The following is a 23721-nucleotide window of genomic DNA, read 5'->3' on the forward strand; positions in this document are numbered from 1 at the left end:
ATAAGTTCCATTAGTCCCTCTCTTTTAAATGATAATCTCAGAACCACATTTCTGCCACTCGGGATGTTAAAGAGAAGCATGAGCCCTGACTGGTTTGGCTCAGCAGTTAAAGCATCAGCCCAGGGACCAAAGGGTCTTGGGTTTGATTTCCAGCCAAGAACTTGTGCCTGGGTTGCAGCTTCAATCCCCAGGCCCAGTCGGGGCAACCTATCAATGTGTCTCTGTCACATTGCTGCTTCTCTCGCTTGCTTTCTCTCCCTCCTTCCCTTCCACTCTCTCTAAATATCAATGGAAAAATATACTTGGGTGAGGATTAACCAAAAAAACAAACAAACAAACAAAAAAATACAGAGAGAGAGAAACATGAGCTCCACAGTGATCCAACTGCTGTTTCTAACAACAAAGGTAAATTAAGCTAAACAATAAGCAAACTGAAGACAGCTTGTTTACCTATCCTTGCAGCAAGGTGGTTGCTATGTCAGGGAGACATCAATCACCTGCAATCAACACAGTAATGAACAGTGAAACCAGATTCTTCTAAGTCCTCTGTGTTAGAGGATACCCTGCTGCTGGTCATAAGATAGAAAAAAGCAGCAACTGGCTGGGGTGGGTCAGGAAAGCTACAATAAAGCACTGGTCACGCACGAGCATGAAGGGCAGAGGTCTGACCCTCTTTCTGATACACACCTGGACAAAGGTACACAAGATAAAGAAGATGAGATTTAGGATGGACAATCCCGGAATGATGTTGTGGTCCAGGGCCATAGACTCGTGGGGTTCATTGCTGGGTATCAACATATAGATCATTAAACCCATAACAGGAATGCCAAACACCAAGCTGCATAAGAAAGACTTCTTCCACCTGGAAAGCAATGAGCAACACCGACACATTAGGTACTGCCTGCCACTTGGATTATGGCTGGGTCCCTCTTGAGAACTCAGCTTAAGACTTGCCTTTGTCACCTGTGTGGGACAGACTACCAAGGGCTAAAACAAAAAGAAGGCTCTCTCCTTGACACAGGCCATCTCAGGGAGTATCTAAAGGACATTCCTGAGATGTTTAGAACAAGCCCTTGCCTACCCATGGCTGACGTGTTAGCTTTAACCTATAGGTGAGGCAAGCGAGGCCCAGAAGCTGAGATTCCAGCCCAAGGGGGATCTCCATCTATGGCTGCCTACAGCTCTTTTTTCAAAATGCAATCTTATACAAATTCCTAGGAAAAACAGATAAAAGTAATCTTTTATTAGTATTAACTTACTTATACATGTACTTTTTAAACTGCTGCTTAAAATAGAGTCAGTGAGAACAATGAAGCTGTCTTGCTGAACATCGAAGTTTGAAATGGGGTGGGTCATCGGCGACAGCTGTGGTCTCACATTAGCTTCAGCATCCATGACATTCTAAGTGGATGCACCTTAACCCCGGTCTGGAAACCACTGCCTCTGAGATTCAAGTCTCATACCTGCAAGTGGCTGCCCAAGACCCAAAAATTTAGCCCCCACTAGCTTTTTAGACAGCTCTCCTGCCAGCCCGCCTGTGTTGCAGGCATTCCAACCCCATTAAACCACCTCAGAGTCCCTGAAGTCCCCCTGCCACTGTGCCCTAGAGGACCCTCACTTCTACCCCCATTCCCTCAGCCCAGGAAAGTCACTTATTCATTGAGGCCCAGATCATGTGTCCTCTGTTGGCTCCCGGAGCTCCCAGGACTCCCCTGAATCATTGTTCATCTACTCTTTCCCAGCCAGAGTATGGGCACCTCAAAAGTAGGACATTCTATCCATCCCCTACACCTAGCACAGTGCCCTGCACACAACAGCAGCCTTGTTTACTGAACGAATATGTGAACATCTGAAACAATGAATGAACTCAGGTCTCCTGCTTCCCAGGTCATTTTCTTCCCATTGGCCATGATTCTTGTCCTTGGATTCTAGTTCTAGCACCCATTCAAATAAAGTATTAAAATACTATAAAAGAAAAAAATCCACGCTCCCTTCCTTCCAACCTAAGTGCTGTCCCATCTGTTAGCCACCAGCCATAGGTGGCTATTTAAATTTAAATTAGTTAAAATTAAATAAAATTAAAAATTTGGTTCCTCAGTCACATCAGCTTCATTTTGAATACTCGGTAGCTAGTGGCTAGCACACTGGGCCGTGCAGACACCGAACACCTCTGTCACAGCAGGTCTAGGGGACAGCATCAGAGGGTTAACAGGATAGGCGTAAAGGCAACCAATCCAAGTGGATGACACTGGGCAGCCAGGGCAGCAGGGACACAGAGAAGCGCAGAGTAAGGCAGGGCCAGGCCCAGGGAGAGGAAGACGAGGGCTTTCGTTGATCTCTTCTGTTCTACCTACTGCTTTATTTCCACCTTGTGGTCCAGGTGATGAGCGCTGGGGTTTCTCTGGGCCACAGAAGCATGAAAGCCGATGTCCTTGTTATGAAAAAGAGAGGAGTGGGAAACAAGGAGGAAGGCACTGGGTTAAAACATGCATTGGTAGAAAGCATTTTACATATTTTGAAATTAGAAAGTTAATCTAAAATCACCTCAGAGGAATACAGTTTTTTCCTCCCACAACTTCTTTACCCAAATGACTCTACAAGTGCTGTCAGAGGGTCAGCACCATCTAGGCTTAATGCTCTAGCATAAGGAGAAGGCTTCAGACAGCAATTCCTGTTCCTTCTGTCAACAAAGGCAGTAGTTCTGGGAGATGGCGTCAGCATGCCCCAAAGCTGATCAGTGCCGAGTTGTAAACTCAAATATAGAGTTGTCAGCTGCTATCCGTTCTCTGCATGAGGAAACAGAGGTTAAATACCCTGCCCAAAGGCACAGCACTATCAGAAGTCCTAGATCCAGAGCTCATCTCTCCAGGCTCCCGGCCTCTTCACACTGAGCAGACCTTGGCTACTTCAGTGTCTGCAAGCTGTGGCTTCCACTGCGGCCAGAGACCACACGGCAATCTGGTGCTGTTTTAAGGGATTCAAGCGTTTCCTTTGCGGCCTCACTTCTTTGCCCTCTCTGCCTTATTTGATCTGATCACTAAATCTCAGATATTCTTTATGAATACACACAGTAAAAGCTGTCAGGAAATGTCTTGTCGGCCAGCACAATATAAAGAGGGGCCCAGAACTCTGGTATTGGGATTTTATGCAAAATTTAAAGCTGTGGTGGAAGAAAGGGCTTCTGTGATTGTCTAAAGACAAATCCTTTCACAACTAATACCGGCCCAATCATACCAGGAAAAGATGCCCCAGAATCACAAGAAAGGAGGCCAGACATTGGCAAACTTCCTCAAGTAAGGACAAAGTGGGGGCCATGCCAGGCTCAGAGAGCTGCATGGATGCCAGCAAGAGCTTTATACATGGGAAAAGTACTGAGCCTGTTTGAAGTACCACCTTGACTCTCCCTACTACTTGGTGCATCAGTCTGGCTTCTCAGCCCCATGAGTGCCCTATCACAGACCTGTGGTGTGGCAGAAACAGAAAGGCCACTGAGCATGGAACCGTAAGAGCTGGGTTTGAAAGCCAGCCCTGCAACCGTTAGCTGTGCATCAGTGAGCAAAGTACTTAACCCTTCTTGGGATCTTTCCTCACCTGATCAAGAAGCTGTGTGGTCTGCCTCTAAGGCATTGTCCAGCAGTGCAGAGCCACAGTACTGTTTTCATGTCACAAAGCTCTAGGCCATTCAACAGACATCCCTCTTAAAAACACATGACGTGACACATGGGCACACTCACACATGCACATGTGCTCACACATACACACACAACAGAGAAAATGAAAGACGAGATTAAACCTGCTACAAGATGTTTCATTTCATAAGAAACTTCGTAAGTAGTGGTTTCTGCTAAACCTCATTTACTCTTACCATTAGTTGTTACAAGTTCATGTTGTTTGGTTTTGACGGTCTTAACCCCTTCAGATCACCACTAACGCTCTTCCTCTAATGGTGTGGTATACCATATAGACCTTAACAGTGAAATGGTATGTCTGTGAACAAACTGAGTGGACAGAGAGGTAGAGTGTGTGAAAACTACTCTAATTGATTTTCTATAGGAGAAATTACCAAACTCTCCCATTATAAAGCAGTCCTAGCATAGCGGCAAAATGCAGAATAATTCTTTCAAATATCAACATTTCTTTGGTCTACAGATACTTGGCACAGACATAAATCATATCTAAAAAGTATGCTTAGGTAATTTAACCCCATGTACCAGGTATCTTGGCAATACTGATGTTTCTCAGGGAATATCTGAAATTAAAACAGTAACGTCTTTTTTCCCTCCAACGTTCTTATTCATTCACTGATTTTCCCCTTAGAATATCTGATATTCATTTAACTTCAGCCTATTTCAAAATGGTTCACCTGCCCAGCTGGTGTGGCTCAGTGGCTGAGCATCTACCCATGCACCAAGAGGTCGCCGGTTTGATTCCCGGTCAGGGCACATGCCCACATTGTGGCTCCAATCCCCAGTGGGGGACATGCAGGAGGTGGCCAATTGATGTTCTCTCTCCTCAATGTTTCTATCTCTTTCTCTTCCTTCCTCTCCCTCTAAAATCAATAAAGAAAAAATATTAAAATAATAATAATAAAATGGTTCACCTTATTTCCATTGGAAAAGTTGAAGAATATTAGGTGACCTTTTTTTTTCTTTGCTTAGCTGCATTTTCTCTCCCTTTACAATGGGTATAAATTAGTTTTTTAGAAGGTGGGAATAATTTTTTAAATGACTGACTTACCTCAATAATTTTAACAATATCCCGTGGACCGATAATTTCAGGGTCAAACTTTACGTGGGCTTTGCTGGTTGCAAGGGCCACAGTGGCTTCGATGATGCCATCCGTACTCGTGAGTTTGGACTCTATGTTGTGAACACAGGAAGCACAGGTCATCCCGGTGATCTGCAGCACAAGATGACAAAAGTCCTGCTGACCCAGGAACAAGAAGCACACAGTAGCCATAGCCTCTGCACCTCTCCTCCTTCCACAGCACTCTCCTCAAGACTCCGGACTCCCACCTCCAACCCTGTGTGCAACAACTTCACCCTGAACCTTTCCCCTGGGGTTTCAAGGATATAAACAGCGGTTCTTCCCCAACTCTGGTACAGGAGACGTAGCCAATCGACTAAGCAGATGGCAAGCAACAGAGGCTTGATTTCCAGTTCAGATAATGATGGGCTTCCATAAGCCATCTACACTCTGTCTCAGTCACATCCCCAGCAACACCAGACTAATACTGCATGCACCTTCTCTGCCTCAAATGGGCAAGGATGTGCAGCTCTACAAAACCCTCTGAGCTCCTGAAATACTCTCTCTGTTTCTGAGTGTTGCCGGTATCTGGTCTGCAGCTGTGGGTGAGAATGTCAATAGCTCATTATCAACAGGAGAAAAGGATTCAGAAAGTGAGTGACTGAGTTGATGGGATTTGAGGCGGCCTGAGAGTTTGGATAGGGTGTTTCCAGGTGAAAATAAGAGTAACCACAGAGGGAGAAGCATGGAAAAAGATACAAAGCAGCACAGCACAGAGTGCTCAGGCAACCATCAATAGCCAGCCTTGGCAGGCCAGAGGATGTGCAAGGAGGAGGGAGAGGAGGACGCCTGCTCTGTTGGCTGGTCCACATGAAGGTCTTGAGCACCCACTAAAAAGGGTTGCTAAGCCAGCAGTTGATGGGAAGTTACGGAGGGGTAATGAGCACTGGGATGAAACTAGAGCTGCACTTTAAAATCTGCATCAGTGATCCCAGAATCAATTACTGGAAGAGATGGGAGAGTCCCATGTGGAATTAGAGAAAAAGGAGAGGCAAGCTTATCTGTAATCAGAATGCATTCACCTTGGCATGGGACCCAAGGAAAAGGTAGGAAAGGGAGGGCCATCACACAGACAAGGAGCTTACTGGCTGGCAGGTGGCTGTACAAATATTCCTTTTTTTTTTTTTTAATCTTCACCTGAGGCTATTTTTCTGTCTATCTTCAGATAGAGTGGGAGGGAGAGAGAGAGAGGGAAACATTGATGTGAGAGAGACACATCAATTGGCTGCCTCCCACACAACTCCCACCAGGGCCGGGGACCCAACCACAACCGAGGTAAGTGCCTTGGCTGAAATTGAACCAGCAACTCTTTGGTCCGCAGGCTGATGCTCTAACCGCTGAGCAAACTGGCCAGGGCCAACGTCTACAAATATTTCAATGCTGCTTCTAAGCTCTTGTTTTACTTTTATAGTAATAACAGGTAACACTTATTGCACACTTGCAACTTGCCAGGCACTGCCCTAGACACTATCCTGCTCACACAAACCCTGCAGGGTAGGTCTCAGTAACCCCAGCACTAGGAGGTCTCGGAACCGAAGTCACACAACAGTGAGTGGTAGAGCCAGAGCCTGACCCTGAGTCTGTGCTCTGAACTGCTGCAGTGAGCATCGGGAGGTGACCTTCACAGACCAGGTTAAGACACATCCCTGCAGCGACAGAGCCTGAATTCAAGCCCAGTGAAAGCTGTCCCTCTGCCACGCCATGCTGTGTGTCTTGACTTGAGAAACAGGAATGAGACCTTCTATCCCTGTACTATTTAGTAGCAAACTAGACAATTCACTCCTCCAAGTATCAGTGGTAGCATTTCCCAGAACACCATTAAATACAGACATAAAATGTCTGAACATGTGATGATATAACTATTGATATTGCTTAGTTAAAAAAACACACAAAAAAACAATGTAATAAAAAACACTGTTCAAAAAATGTTCACTTTTCCCAGCGATATTCTTGATTCAGATTTTTCTATGCAGTAGTGGTCTGAGACCTGGAGCTCTGCAGCAGGCGCCCTGCTGTGACCACAGGGGCCAGCTTGAGCTGTGATCCAGCGAGTATCACCCTTTGCCCCTCAACACACATGGAGGCCCACCCAGAGCAAAGGCTTCGCTCGACAAGAACACTTATCAGCAGCTCAAAGTGCCATTCGTGTCCTTAGTACTTGTTCTTCAAACATTCACTTACCATTAATGGCAGTGACTAAACACAGTGAGGAAGCAGAAGACCCTTTTACCAAGTAAAACATTACTCAATTCACTGTGTGTTTCTTCTATGTCTGCTTCATTTACACAAAACGAGTTTTATACATAAGTGCTGGTAAACATAGCATATTCAAAATACTAGCAGTGCCTGTTGTTTTCAATGATTTGCTGACACATGCAGCTAGTAGCAATGGACAGACAGCAAACACCCCTCCCCCACTGCCACCCTACCCCTGCCACCCCGAGCACACTGGCAATAGCAACTACCTTTGGCATTCACCTCAGACTGAGTGCTTCGGAACAATCTCATCACCCTTTACCTTCTAGATGCCCCTGTGCCTATGTACAAGCCCTCTCCACCTGTGATGGCATTGCCTACCATGCTGACTCCCTCGATACCACTGGCATTCCAGCTTCCTCTATGTAGGCTGTATAGAGTGAGTTCATATTCAACTCCCTCAAACCACCAACTCAGGACAGTTGCCATTTGCATTAAATTCATACTCCTCCAACACTCCCACCAGCTCCACCTCCTTCTCCAAAACTCTGAATGTCCCCAGTGGGATTCACTCCTGTGACTTTGTCATAATGGACATTCCTTCACAAAATGAACAGGTCCTTATTGGCTTCAATGCAAAATAAAATGAACAAAAACAGCAGCAAACAGGATATATGCAAGATAAGAGGCACTGACTGATAAAGCCATGGCTGCTGAAGCCCTCTAGCCCCCAGCTCCAGCCCAGTCACTGTACTTACGACTAGCTCAATGTCGCCATCAGAGCCTTTGTAGTCTTCCATCACTGCTGCCCCAAAGCCCAAGTCCTGGATGAACTGCACTATCTCGAGTGGCTGGATGACTTCCGGGTTGTACTTAACCTCTGCCTTTCCGGCCATCAAGGCAACCAGCACGGAGAGAATACCTGAAACCATCAAGCTGCAGTTGTAACATTCTAGACAAGGTCTCTGGCTGTTCAACATAACCTAGCAAAAAAACAACAACAACAACATTTGCCTCAGAAGTCTCTAGAACAGTGGTTCTCAAACTTGGCTGCCCATTGGGATCGCTTGGGGAGCTTTTAACCATTAGTATGCTGGACCCTTAACCCAGAACAATTAAGTCAGTATCTTTAGTTGAGAACCAGGCATCTTTGTTTAAAGCTCCCAAGTGACCCTAATGTGCAGCCAAGCATGTGGAGCACTGTTCTAGAACAATGTTTCTCACACTTACTGGGCATATGAATCACCTTGAGGACCTTATTAAACTACAGATTCTGGTTCAGTCAGTCTGGGGTGGTGTCTGAGGTTCTGTAGGTCATCCAGCTCCCAGCTGATGCCCATGCACTGGCCCGGAGGGCCACTCTGGGTCAGGCTCTAGAAGACACTGATGGGTGCATGCACCTCAAAGCAAGGGGTCTAGTCTGCAGCAGCAACTACTGTTACATTAAAGAGATACTTTTTTCTTCAGTCATTTTCACATAAAAAAATAATAATTTCAAAATTGATTTTCCATACTCTTTTGCAGTTCCTGATCACTTTCAGAAGTATAAGAAATCCAACACACTATTATGTTAGTTTAGGTGGGGAAAAAAAGTTTATTGAAACAGATGAAAGCAATGATGTGCTTTAGAAAGAATGCCATAAGGCAGTGGTTCTCAACCTTCCTAATGCCGCGACCCTTTAATACATTCCTCATGTTGTATGTGGGCATATCTGCACGTGGGCGGACCCGCCTGGAGACGGATAGAGGAGCGATGTCTCGGTTCCTAAGACCATCGGAAATATGTGTTTTCCGATGGTCTTAGGCGACCCCTGTAAAAGGGTCGTTCGACCCCCAAAGGGGGTCACAACTCACAGGTTGAGAACCACTGCAAGGGATAAAAATGAGGGATTCAAGTCAGGAACAGAAACACAGGTACTGTGAGATCCAGGTTAATTTTATGGGCAGCTGTTCCATGATGACAAACAAAGTCCTGTAACATGATTTAAGCATGGTCATTCTAAAGCTCCAGGGAGCTCAAAAGAGGTTGGAAAATTCCTAATTGAGGGTTGATTCTAGGGCCAGGGATCAGAAAGACACAAGAAGCCACTGGAGGAAAGAGAAAAGGTTTTCTAACTTTGGTGGCATGGGAGGGTCATGGTTAAAATGTTTTTCAAACAAAATATCAGGACAGGATTTGTTGCACTTTCAGGTTTAAGAGAATAATGAAAATGTAGCTTGGAGGACAAGACTCTGGCAAGTCACAGCACTCTGTAGTTTACAGGAACAAAAAAATGAAATATTTGAAACTGGAACTTCACAAAATGCAGGCTATTTATCACTGGATAGTACGAGATTGAGAAACATAAAGATACTACTAGGACAAGCTTATTGAGGAGGCTACCCGTGGAATGTGCCATGACCTCTAAACTGGAATTCCCACACTAACTTACTCAGACACATTTTACCTCAAACTACATACTTGAAGATGCCAACCACCCACGAACATTAGACAAACATCTATACATCACATGATGAACTTGCTACCGGATGATCAGGGCTACTGATAAACGCAGTTAGCGAAGATGCTGAAGGGGAAGCATGGTGCTCCTTTTTGCTGACTGCAGTGTTGGACAGTCCAGACACAGCATTCCCAGTGTAACAGGGGTACGGTCTCTTACCAGCCTCTTTCTGCAGGTTTCTCTCTATATTAGACACGCAGGATGCACAGGTCATGCCTGTGATCTGTAGAAAGCACTTCTGTGGTGCCACTGTTGTGGAGGCTTGTGGGGCCTTTGTTGAGAGGCCACGGCTGTGGCTTTTAGGGGGTCTCCCAGCCCCCCAGTGGTGAGCCACTTGCTCTACAGACACAGGTGCACCAACTGTCATCTGCGCTGTGGAATTCGCCGCATTGTGCTCTCCAACATGGTTGCCAAAACAGTTTGCTGGAATAAAATATCAGAAATCATTCAAGTTAGAACAAATAGTTGGCGTTTTCTTCACAGCAGGAGGGTTAAGCCTGACAACACTGAGGCTTGGAGAGGCTACACAGGCTGGTGTTTTCACCATCGTTCTCTGCCCACAGTTACAGACACCGCCCATACGTCAGGAATGGAACGGTCTGGCTAGATGACTGCTCTAATTAGATGAGGATAACAACAGTAATACTCACCAGGCACTCTGCTAAGCACGTGTGCTCCTTTAATCTTCAAACGGCTGTGGCAAATACTACTATTATTCCCATTTTATAGATGAAGAAATGAGTTATAAAAAATTAAATAATTTGCCCGGCTGATGTGGCTCAGTGGTTGAGTGTTGACCCATGCATCCAAAGGTCACCGGATTGATTCCTGGTCAGGGCACATGCCCAGGTTGTGGGTCAGATCCCCAGTGGGGGGCATGCAGGAGGCGGCCAATCGATGTTCTTTCTCTCTCATCAATGTTTCTATCTCTCTCTCCCTCTCTAAAAATCAATAAAGAAAAACAATAAAAATGAGGTAATTAATAAAAACTCCTCTTTGTATTACCTTTAAAAAAAAAGACATGAAATAATTTGACCCAAACCCCTTAGGTCGTAAGTAGTGAAGCTAGCTTTGAAGCAGGTCTGTTTACCTCCAGGACCTGTCCCTTTAGCAGCCATCACATTCCAGTTAGCGGAGGGTCGCTTTCCCCCACGAGAATCAAAATGACCCAAAACACCACTGAACTGTGTCTTTTTCTTATTGTTTGTAGAAGTCCTATATATATTCTGGACACGTCCTCTGTCAGTGGAATAAACTATATACATCTGCTTCCAGTCTGTGGTTTGTGTTTTCACTCTCATCTAACGGTGTGTCTTTGGAGAAAAGAAGTCCTTAATTTAATGAAGACCAACTTGTCAATCAGCTAAACAACTTTAATGACCAGTGTATTTTGCTCTATCTATATGTTTGTCTACATCAACACTGTGAAAATATTCATGACATTTTCTTCCAAAAGCTTTATTATTTTAATAAACTTCTACATTCAAGCCTATGATATACTTCAAATGAACCTTTGTGTAATGGTGAGGTGACAGCCAGGGTTAATTCTTTCCACTTGGATATCCTATTGATCTGGCTCCATATCCAGAAAGACCATCCTTTTCCCACTAAATTCCAAGGATTAGGTTGTGGAAATTTGGGGGGGCCATTATTCTCCCTTCCATGTATGTATATACTAATGTAACTGATTTTGTCAAACAGATGAAGATACGGAACATTTCTATCACTCCAGAAAGTCACACACTTTGATGACACAAAATACCTATAAGAGGATGTAGAAAAGATAATAACATCATGTAATGATAAAATCCCACTTGAAAATTCACAGCTGCAGAAGATGAAAGTTGGCATTAACCTGTATTGACAACAGATGACTTTCAAGTTTCCCTTCTGAATAAATATCACATCTTGGGATGTTTTGCTCATTGTCTGCAATGTGCTCAAACTACTTCTACTCACTTTAAGAGTCCAGGTGACTAACACTTTCAGCACCTTTGTGGAAGACCCTCAGAACTCTGGCCTTCCAGGATCCTACCGTACTGATGCAGAGACATCACCTCACCCACCTGCACAGTTTACTCTCCTGGACTTTATCATTGTTCAAGATGACTCTATTCACAAAATCAGTTCTATGGCCACCTCTTAACACTCCACCCCCCGTGCCCTTTGACCCTCCTGCATCTGTCCAACTTCTTCCTATTTTCCATATGATGGAACACTATGCAGCCACTGAATGAGTGGTATTGCAGACATAGAAGGGAACTTACAAGGATGATTATGATAGGTTGTAGAGAAAAAGAGAGATTATGAAACTATGTTTAATACAAACCTATGTATTTCTTAATATGAATTATATATGCTTTGGGGAAAGTCTACAAGACCTTGTATGAGTTGAAGTGAGCCATGCGGACTTTGGGGGAAGAGAATTCCAGACAGTGAGAAGAGCAAGTACAAGACCTTGAGGCAAGAACAAGCCAGATATGAGAAATCCAAAGGGGTCAGAAAGGTAATGGGTGGGGGGAGGGGCTTCTAGACCACCATAAGGACTCTTCCTTTTACAACATGAGAAAGGAGGGTTTTGGAGCATCAGTAGAATAATAGGATCTCCATCAATGCTGGGCAGGGAACAAACTGCAAGGGTGAAAATCAGGAAACAGGAACCAGTTCGGAGCCTCTTCCAGAATTCGGGAAACAGATGATGATAGTGTGGAAAGGGTGCTGACCTGTCCAACCTTATCTCCCATCACTTATACCCAAGCTCCATCCAAGCCAGACTGTTTTCAAGACATGCCTGGAAGATTCCTGTCTGTGGGCCTATACTGCTATCTCCTCTGCCCAGTGTGGCTGATGAAATCTGATCCATTCTGAAATCCTATCCAAGCCCCACTCCAACATCACTTCTACCATTAAGTCTCTGGGAGCCCCAAAACTAGATGCTGGACTTTCTCCTTTACCTACACATTACCTGTGCAATTATTCTAAAGCTGCCTTGGATGATGGGTCTCTGTGATCTGCTACCTCACACAAACCACATACAGGCAAGTGCTTGCAGCACTTCATGGCAGCCTGCACGGTGCCTGGAACCCAGAAGATCCTCAACACATGCTGCACGAGAGAACTGTGCTCTCAAAGTGGCATGACACATTTACAACAGTGAGAGGAAGATGTCAGACGTAACAGATGAGCTTTCCTCACACTATGCTCATAGATCCATCCACCTGTCCATCATTCATTTTAAATCATTCATTTAAAAAAGTTACCATGCAAATCAGTGGATAGATGCAGAGCTGCCTTCTAGATAAAAACCAGGTCTAAATATACTTTTAACTGTCAAATTGTAATGAAGAGAAACATTATTTTCTTTAATCTGGCCTTTTATTTTGACGTTTTTTTCCTTTGACTCAAACTGGCCTCACCCAGTGCCTGACTCACCCGTCTCCCTCCCTCTCCTTTGCTTAATCATTAAGGCTTCAGGACAGTGAGGTTCTGGTCAGCACCCAGTGGTCTTAGGAACAAGGTCCTGGGTCTATTGACAATAGAGACAGTTTTAATCCAACTAAAGACAGTATCTTGGCCCCAGTTGTGTTTTAGCTCCCGACCCAGAAAAGCGGATAGATCCCACAGAACAAATCTTTGTGAAGTTGGACAGAGCGACTCCCTGGCCAACATCAGGACCAGATGCAATGATCAAGTACCCCTATCCTAGCACCAACCAGTCAGTAGAGACCATGACTCTAACTCCTTTAGTCACCACGACTAATGATTTCTTCTCTTTATAATCCATCCCCTGGAAGCCATCGGGGAGTCAGGTCACTGAGCACGTGCTACCTGTGACCCCAGGCATGGTACCATCTCTTTAATAAATTCTTACTTTCTTGGCTGCAAACTCCTGTTTGGGTCTTACTGGCCTTTGACGCATGGAGGCAAATGGACCCCTTCAGTCCAGTAACAAAATAAGCTGAGAGTCAAAGCCTGTCACTTGCCCATGTGCTCTCACAGACCCTTCCCTTCCCTCCATTATCAAGGGTTCTGAGCCCTGCAAACCACTTTCCCAGGCTCCCTTGTCAACTGATTCCTAACTCAATTTGGCACCCAGAAGGTAAAAAGTGGGAAATGACAGTACAGAAAGGGGGAAATGAACGTGTTGCCCATATGTCCACTGTGACCCCAGCCTTCCCCTTCTTAGTTCCAGTGGCACCAGCTGCCACCAGGCAACCTCGGCCCGGGGCTCTTAAAATACCCTCTTTCCCCAAACCCACCTGCCTGAGGGTGGTGGCTTCTACTATTACTAATCCCTTGGGTTTCCTTCCCATTCTGTGTGGTTTTTTGGCTGAAATCTGTGCAAACAGCCCTGGCCAGTTTTGCTCAGTGGTTAGAGCACTGGCCCTTGGACTGAAGGTTCTCGAGTCTGATTCCCAGTCAAGGGCACATATATACCTGGGTTGCAGGTTGATTCTCCAGCCCTGGTCAGGGTCAAGTGGGAGGCCACCAACTGATGTGTCTCTCTCACATGGATATTTCTCTCTCTCTCTCCACCCTTCCCTCCCTTCCACTCTATCTAAAATCAATGGAAAAATTTCCTCAGGTGAGGATTAACAACAACAAAATTAAATAGCCTGGCTGGTGTGGCTGAACATCAACCTGTGCACCAAGAGGTCACCAGTTCAATTCCAGGTCAGGGCACATGCCCAGGTTGTGGGCTGAATCCCCAGTGGGGGGCATGAAGGAGGTGGCTAATGGATATTCTCTCTCATCGATGTTTCTATTGCTCTCCCTCTCACTTCCTCTCTCTCTCTAATCAACAAAGAAAAATTATTTTTATTTATTTCTTTTTTTTTTTCTCCTCACCCAAGGACACTCTTGCATTTATCTTCAGATAGAGCAGGAGGAAGAGAGGGAGGGAGAGAGAGAGAGAACCATCGATGTGAGAGAGACACATCAACTGGTTGCCACCCACACAACCCCAACGGGGGCTGGGGACAAACTGCAACTGAGGTACATGCCCTTAGCGGGAACCGAACCCAGGACTCTCTAGCCTAACCGCTGAGCCAAACCGGCCAGGGCAAGAAACATTATTTTTAAAATATAATAAAATAAAATAATAAAATGTCTGTAAACAGTTCCCTGGTTTAAAGCCCTCATCTGAGCTACCCTGTGACCCTGCTGGTCACTGTCCATTATTTTCTCTCTTTCATTTCCTTCACAAATACCTACTATGTGCTGGGTGCTACTGAGTCAAAGAAGAAACAAATCACATGGTTCGAAGACTATCCTCAAAGAGTTTCTATTCAATCCACAATGAATAATGGAAAACAAATGATGCCTTTTTAACATTTAAGTGGCTATTAAAAGTAGTCACAGCACACTTAGGGTTTACCCTACACTAAGATTCATAGGTAAAACAGAATGTCCAGCTAAATTTGAACTTCAGAAAAAAAAATGACTAACGTTTTAGTGTAAGTATGTCCCATGAAGTATTTGAGACATACTTATACTAAAAAGTTATTTGCTATTTATCTGGAATTCAAATTTAACTAGGTGTCCTATATTTTTATTTGATAAATCTGATATCCTAAATACCTCTTGGGATAAACATAACTCTCATAACTCTGGCCAAGAAAAAATTTCTTGTTCTTTGAGGTTTAATCCAAATATTCTGGATTATGTAGTTCAATGCAAATTTCTTTGTACTGCTAGTAACCTGATTCCACTGTTGAAAGACCTGAACCCTCACGCTGCATTTCTCAACCTTCAAGTACAGGATTTACTGTTCTTTTGCGCTTGCTTTATTGATTTAAAAAATATATGTTTTTATTGATTTTTGAGAGAGAGAGGAAGGAAGAGAGAGAGAGAAACATCGATCGGCTGCCTCCTGACACCCTCTTCTGGGGACTGAGCTCACAACCCTCCCATGTACCTCGACCAGGAATCCAACCGGGACCTTTCAGTCCATGAGGTGACGATCAATCTACCGAGCCACATCACCTGAGCTGATTTTTATTTTTTAAAAACATATTCAGACCCCAAAAAGTCACCTCCTTCCTGAAACTTGATACAAAGACAAAGTACAGATGGGGCCAGGTCACCTGACTTACCCACTCCTTTGTGTGCAGAAAGTATCACAACAGAGCAAACTTTCCAAGGAGAAATACTTCCTCTCAGTGGCATTAGGAAATGGAGAAAATGGACGTGGGAAACTCAAGTCCAGCTGGCCCTGAGTGTGGTCAGGGTGCTTTGCCCATCAGCTCTTCTTAGTGATGAGCTGGTCTCTGCCTTCCAGCATGAAGCTCCAGCCAGCGGCTAAAGAAGCTGTCAAGTCCTACTCCAGCCTGCATTTGCACTGACGCGCAGGACCCACATCTTGGGATCTAAACAGTAAAAACATTACCACCCACATAGCTGACCCTAACAAAATGTCCCACATTCCCTCCTTCTCTCTCAACCACCCTTCCCCTAGGTTCTACCCCATGCCGTCCCTTCCGGGCCTAAGCTACTGGAGGTCTGCACCTCCTCACCACCATGCAGGCAGTGACCAACTCCTGCAATGGCCTCCTAATTAAACCTCAGCCTCTCTGCACCCTCTTCCTTCTTCTCCAGGCGTCTCCCTCTTCTTGTTTCTCTTGCCTGAAAGACCCCCCTCCTCCAGGCGTCCCTCTCCCTTCCACACCAGTACCGTCACAGTCCTCCTCTGCTCCTGCCCTTCTCACACTCTTCCTAGTCTTCTGTCACCTCCCCTGGCTCCAACCACTCAAATCTGCATTTCCAGCCCCACTCTCCCCAAAATTCAGGACTCATAAACCCAGCCACCGTCCAGCTGAGACTCATCCCAGGCTCTCCCCTTCCTCCCTAGCCTGCCCCCATCACACACACCCTTCATCTGACACCAAGCTTGGTGGATCTGATCTGAATGTCTTTTAAATCCATCTCTTGCTCTCCAGCCCACATCATTCCTCACCCAGCCTCCTATGTGGTCTCACTGCCTCAACCCCTACTGCATCCTGACCCTGAATGGTCCTCTAAAATGTGATCTGATCTGTGCTTCCTGATTAAAATCCTCTGGCAACTCCCCTGCCTTTACAATCAAGTCTAAACTCAGCTTGGCGCACAGGCCCCATTTGAGTGGCCCAGCCACTGTCCCAACACCCTCCCCAAGTCCCCACACTCAGGCCACTCTCTTCTCCTCTGCAGCTTCCTCAACACACTGCAATGCCTCATGGGCCTTCAGACCACTGCCCAGGCTGCTTCATCCCAGGCCACCTCCCCACCCCACCCCTGCTCCTCACTGGCTCATTCCCACTCACCTCCCCAGAGGAGACCTGCCTAAGCCCGGAGTGGCTCGGGTGCCCCTTACCTGGGATTGCACAGGACTTGTCCTGATGCACTGCAATGGTTTCCTCCTCCCAGACCCTTCTCATTACAACATAAGCTCTCAGGAGAAGCCATGTGGCATTCACTCAGTAGCCGACAACTCACACAGTCCTGGCACACAGTAGAAATGATGCTACATTTGCCGGGCTCCCACATAAAGATAATGAAAGAAAATAGGCTAGTGAACAGTCAATGAGAGGAGGGAAGAGCGGGGATGGCTACATCCCTGGAAACACAGTCTAGTGAGATGACATCAACGTACATGGACAACCTTGCTTTGTGGAAATTGTCACCACACCCGTCTTCTCACAGCCATCCCATTTTCAAGAGAATGGGTTGCAGTTTGGTCCCCAGCTCTGGTCGGGGTTGTGCAGGAGGCAACTGGTCAATGTCTCTCTCTCACATCAATGTTTCTCTCTCTCTCCCCCTCACACTCTATCTGAAGACAAATTTAAAAAAAAGATAGATAGATAGATAGATAGATAGATAGATAGATAGATAGATATAAGATGGCAGAGGGCAGGACTGGAGGGAGGGTGAGTGTGTGAGAGAGTGTGAGTGGACATGAAGGTGGATGACCAAATCCAAGCAGTGCATAGACACAGAGCAGAAGGTTCCTGTGCTGTGGACGGAGCAGCTGGCTACTGTGGTAAGCGGTCCTTCAAGGCGCTTCCCCCTGCGCCGCAGGGAGGTCCCACCATTTTGGAAGATCCCGGGTCTTCCCTGGGAGGGGGCAGTGGGAGCGGCTAGGGCCCAGCAACCTGAGCCCAACAGTGCACCTGGCACCATCGGACCAGTGGACACCTTGTGTCAACACAGACCTGTGCACAGTAGTGGAGCTCCCAAGGTACTGGTTGCGGAAGCCGTGGACAGCCTGGAGACCAGCACCATCCCCCACAGTAGCAGCCCCATCGGAGTGGAGATATACCCCCAGCAACAGAGGCAGGGGAGCAGACATCCATCCCCAGGCAACAGAAGCACAGACCAGCAGTGGAAACCCATCCCCCAAAACTACAGCAAAAACTGAGTAGGAGTTGAGCCCCAAGGGGCAGCAGCACTCCCCAGCCGCCAGCCGCCGGACCTGGGACTACACAGAGGCCTGTGCGGTCCAGCAGCTCAAAAGAGCAGTGGGAAGCCAGAGCCAGAGAGAGACTGGTGCGATCCAGCTGCCTGCCTCCAGGACTTGCAGGGTGCGGGGGCACCAGAGAGGCCTGTGCAACCCAGCAGGGACTGTGCAATCCAGTTACCGGTGGTACCTGTGGGGTGCTGAAGCACCAAAGAGGCCTGTGTGACCCAGCAGGGACTGAGCCATCCAGGTACCCAAGGAACCTGAAGGGTGCTGAAACACCAGAGAGGACTGTGCGACCCAGCAGGGACTGCGCGGTCTAATTACCGCTGGGGCCTGTGGGGTGCTGAAACACCAGAGAGGCCTGGGCAACCCAGCAGCCCATAACATAGGCATAGAGCCAGATCCCCAAAGGGTCTGTGTGACCCAGTTACCTGCAAGACCTGCAGGGTGCAGGGGCACCAAAAAGGCCTTTATAACCCAGCTGAGCACAAGATAGGCATAGAGGATGTGAAAATACAGGCGGAGTGAATAGAAGCTACATAAACGATCTCCCAGGACCAAACGGAAATTATACCTAAAATAGACAAATCCGCAGAAAAAAGCAACAGAAAAGCAGCAGGACAGGACCATATAATCAGGGACACTGGTAGGATCTGTAGAGGCGCAAGAGGGTGGCAGGTTAGGAGCCCAAGGACAGCAGCAGTCTTAGCTGCGAGCATTGCCCTTGCAGAATAAAGACCAAACTCACTCCACAGCACAGAGAGCCGGGACAGAGCAGTAAAATAGCCACAGCCACTCACCTGGGGGCTACGGCAGAGGGAGGGCAGACTGGGCTGGAACCCTGTGGGGACAACCGGGATTTGGAGGGCACTCAGAGTTTTAGCTGAGTTGCGGCCACAAAGGACAGTGGACAGTGTGCTCCTTCCCAGAGCTGTGGGAAAAGCACCAGCCCCCGCCCCTCGGATATTCAACCTTTCCCAGGTGAGGCAAAAAAATGCAAACTGAGGCTCATTAACAACCAGCATCTATCCCATCCTCTGGAAATCCTCTTATGAAGAACACCAGGGCTACATTCCAAGGCACTGAGTAACTGAGACTACTAGCCACCAGGAAAAAGCTAGAGGATAACTGAACCTTTCTTGAGCTTGCAAATCTACCCAGGAAAGTAAGACTTAACAGGCTCATGTTTTACATGAGCCTGCCCAGGCTCATCCAAACCCATTAGAGGAGGCCTCAAACAGCAGAACCCCAACAGCCACAGGGAAAATTTGGCAGGCTTCAGAACCCACTGAGAGCCAAAATGGTGAAACAAAGAAACAAATCCCACATGAAAGAACAAGAGAACACTATTGAAGATGAGATCAATGAAATGCAGCTAAGCAAATTATCAGACGTAGAGTTCAGAGCCATGATTTTGAGGAAGCTCAACAGCATGAGTAAGGATATCAGCACCATGAGTAAAGATATAGAAATATTGAAAACCAACCAAGTGGAAATAAAGAATGACATAGCAGAAATAAAGAACACATTGGAAGGACTAACCAGCAGAGTAGAGGAAGCTGAGGACCGAATCAGTGAATTAGAAGACAGGATAGAAAAAGACCAGTCAATCACAAAACCAAAAGGAAAAAAAAAAATTAAAATACAGGAAGACAGCTTAAGAGAACTGTGGGACAACTGGAAACGTAATAACATTTGCATCATAGGAGTCCTCCAAGAGGAAGAAAATGGGCAAGGATTAGAGAATATATTTGAAGAAATAGTGACAGAAAACTTTCCTAACTTGGTAAAGGAAGAAGGCATTCAAGTTCAAGAAAGACACAGAGCCCCAAGTAAGAAGAACCCAAAGAGGCCCACACCAAGACACATAGTAATTAAAATGCCAAAAATTAAAGACAGAGAATCCTAAACGCAGCAAGAGATAAGCAACAGGATACCTACAAAGGAACCCCCATAAGGCTAACAGCTGACTTCTCAACAGAAACACTATAGGCCAGAAGGGAATGGCATGAAGTAATCAAGGTCATGAAAAACAAGGATCTGAATCCAAGATTACTCTATCCAACAAGGCTATCATTCAAAATAGAAGGTCAAATAAAAAGCTTTCTAGACTTAAAAAAAAGAAAAGAAAAGAAAAAGGCTAAGGAAATATATTAACACCAAACCAGCACTGCAAGATATGCTAAAAGGACTGCTGTAATTAGTGGAAGAAATAGGAAGAAAAACAGAACCACACTAAACAAATATGGCAATAAATAAGTACATATCAATGATCACCTTTAATGTGACTGGTTTGAATGCTCCAATAAAAAGACACAGAGTAGCTGATTGGATAAGAAAGCATGACTCACATATATGTTGTTTGCAAGAGACCCACCTCACAACAAAAGACTCACATAGGTTGAAAGTGAAGGGATGGAAAAAAATCTTTCAAGCAAACGGAAAGCAAAAAAAGCTGGGGTAGCAATACTCATATCAGATAAAGTAGATTTCAGAATGAAGGCCATAACTTGAGACAAAGAAGACCAGTACATAATATTGAAAGGACCTACCCAAAAGGAAGATATCACCTTGGTAAAAATATATGCACCCAATATAGGAGCACCTACATATATTAAAAATCTTCTGGAGGACTTCAAAGAAAAAATCACCAGCAATAAAATCATAGCAGGGGACTTCACTGGATAGATCTTCCAGACAAAAAATTAACAAGGAAACACAGACTCTAAATGAAGCGCTATATCAAATGGATTTAAGAGATATCTACAGAGAGTTACACCCCAAAACTGCAGAATTCACATTCTTCTCAAGTACACATGGAACATTCTCAAAGATAGACCACATGTTAGGGCACAAACTAAGTCTCTACAAGTTCAAGAAGACTGAAATCATATTAAGCATCTTCTCAGATCACAATGGCATGCAACTAGAAATCAATTGCAACAAGAACATGCAAGACATTTGAACACATGGAGGCTAAATAGCATGTTATTGAACAATGAATGGGTTACCATGGAAATCAAGGAAGAAATTGAAAACTTCCTGGAAACCAATGAAAATGAACACACAACAACATAAAACCTATGGGATGCAGCGAAAGCAGTTCTGACAGGGAAGTTCATAGCACTACAGGCCTACCTCAAGAAGCAAGAAAAATTTCTAACAGACTATCAAACCTCACAACTTAAAGAACTAGAAAGCAAACAAAAAGAAAACCCCAGAGCAAGTAAAAGGAAGAAAATAGTAAAGATCAGAGCACAAATAAAAGACTTGGAGACCAAAAAAACAATTCAAAGGATCAATGAAACAAAAAGCTGGTTCTTTGAATAGATAAACAAGATTGATGGACCCTTAGCTAGACTCACCAAGAAACAGAGAGAACACAAATACACAAAATCAGAAATGAAAGAGGAGAAATAATAACTGACACCACAGAAATACAAAGGATTGTTAACAAATATTATGAACAATTATATGGCAACAAATTCGACAATTTAAACAAAGTGGACAAATTTCTAGAAACACATAGTCTCTCAAACCTGGACTGGGAAGAGATAGAAAACTTGAACAAAAGAAACTGAAGAGGTAATCAAAACTCTCCCAGCAAACAAACACCCAGGCCCGGATGGCTTCACGGGGGAATTTTACCAATAATTCAAAGAAGAACTAATACCCATTCTCCTCAAACTATTTCAAAAAATTCCAAACCCAATAAAGACACTACAAAGAAAGAAAACTACAGACCAATATCCCTGATGAACATAGATGCCAAAATCCTGAACATAATACTAGCAAATCAAATCCAGCAATACATCAAAAAAATTATTCACCATGACCAAGTGGGATTCATCCCAGGGAAGCAAGGCTGGTACAATATTTGCAAATCAATAAATGTGATACACCATATAAACAAAATGAAAGATAAAAATCATATTATCATATCAATAGACGCTGAAAAAGCATTCGACAAAATCCAGCACTTGTTTCTGATAAAAACGCTCAGCAATCTGGGAATAGAGGGATCATATCTCGACATAATAAAGGCCATATATGAAAGACCTATAGTCAACATTATACTCAATGGGCAAAAATTAAAAGCATTTCCCTTAAGAACAGGAACAAGATGAGGATGCCCACTTTCACCATTCTTATTTAACATAGTACTGGAAGTCTTAGCCACAGCAATCAGACAGGAAGAAAAAATAAAAGGGATCCAAATTGGAAAGGAGGAAATGACACTGTCATTATTTGCAAATGACATGATACTATACGTAGAAAACCCCAAAGACTCCATCAAAAAATTTACTAGACTTAATAAATGAATTTGGCAAAGTAGCTGGATATAAAATTAAGTCAAAAAATTAATAACATTCTTTTTTTTTCCCCCTTACCCGAGGACATTTTTCTATCATTTGTTCAAAAAGAGTGGGAGGGAGAGAGAAGAAGAGAGAGTGAGAGAGAGAGAAACATCGACATGAAAGGGACACATCAAGTGGCTGCCACCCGCATGACCAACCAGTGCCAGGGACAAACTGCAACCGAGGTATGTGCCCTTAGCAGGAACTGAGCCCAGGTTTCTCTGGACCGCAGGCCGATGCTCTAACCACTGAGCAAACTGGCCAGGGCTTGATGGTATTCTTATACACCAATGATGAACTCACAGAAAGAGAAACTGAAAAAACAATCCCATTTACCATCGCAGCAAAAAATTAAGATACCTAGGAATAAACTTAACCAAAGAAGTAAAGGACCTATTTGCATAAAACTACAGCTCATTGAAAAAAGAAATAGAGGAAGGGATAAAAAAATGGAAGCACATACCTTGTTCTTGGATTGGAAGAATTAACATCATTAAAATGTCCATATTACCCAAAGCAATCTATACATTCAATGCAATCCCCATCAAAATACCAACAACATATTTCACAGAACTAGAACAAATACTTCAAAAGTTCATGTGGAACCAAAAAAGACCCCGAATAGCCACAGCAATCTTGAAAAAGGACAAAGTAGGTGGGATCACAATACCAGGTATCAGGTTATACTACAAAGTGACTGTAATCAAAACACCCCGGTTCTGGCACAAGAACAGGCATACAGACCAGTGGAACAGAACAGAGAACACACAAATGGACCCAAGGCCATATGCTCAATTAATATTTGACAAAGGTGGCAAGAGCATACAGTGGAGTAAGGACAGCCTCTTTAATAAATGGTGTTGGGAAAACTGGACAGCTACATGCAAAAAAATGAAACTAGACCATCAACTTATACCATACACAAGAATAAACTCAAAATGGATAAAAACTTAAATGTGACTCATGAATCCATAAAAATCCTAGAAGAAAACGTAGGTAACAAAATTTCACACACCATACACAGCAGAATTTTCACTGTTTCATCACCTAAGGCAACAGAAACAAAGGAGAAAATGAACACATGGGACTACATCAAAGTAAAAAGCTTCTGCATAGCAAAAGATGCAATCATCAAAATAGAAAGGCAACCCACTGTATGGGAGAGCAAAACTGCCAATGATAAATCATATAAGAGGTTAATTTCCAATATATATAGAGTGCTCATACAACTCAATAGAAGGAAGACAAAGAACCCAATTAGAAAATGGGCAGAGGAACTAAATAGACACCTCTCCAAACAGGACATACAAATGGCTAAGAGACATATGAAGAAATGCTCAACATCACTAATCATCAGAGAGATGCAAATGAAAACAACAGTGAGGTATCACCTCACACCTGTCAGAATGGCTGCCATCAACAA

General features: G+C 44.6%; 1 protein-coding gene across 2 annotated transcripts in view; it reads right to left on the minus strand.

Annotated features, from left to right (window-relative positions):
* The window catches only part of ATP7B (ATPase copper transporting beta), a 52375-nt gene that overhangs the window by 26176 nt on the left and 2478 nt on the right, over positions 1-23721 (minus strand). For both annotated transcript variants that reach the window (XM_036249759.1, XM_036249758.1), the window contains exons 2-6: positions 9663-9926; positions 7761-7924; positions 4738-4899; positions 2355-2431; positions 688-862 (exon numbers count right to left, since the gene is read on the minus strand). In XM_036249759.1, coding sequence (XP_036105652.1) covers positions 688-862; positions 2355-2431; positions 4738-4899; positions 7761-7924; positions 9663-9926 — 842 coding nt within the window. The remainder of the gene's footprint in view (positions 1-687; positions 863-2354; positions 2432-4737; positions 4900-7760; positions 7925-9662; positions 9927-23721) is intronic.

Source organism: Molossus molossus, unplaced genomic scaffold (genome assembly GCF_014108415.1).
Source record: "Molossus molossus isolate mMolMol1 unplaced genomic scaffold, mMolMol1.p scaffold_m16_p_9, whole genome shotgun sequence".
In the NCBI taxonomy this organism is placed as follows: domain Eukaryota; kingdom Metazoa; phylum Chordata; class Mammalia; order Chiroptera; family Molossidae; genus Molossus; species Molossus molossus.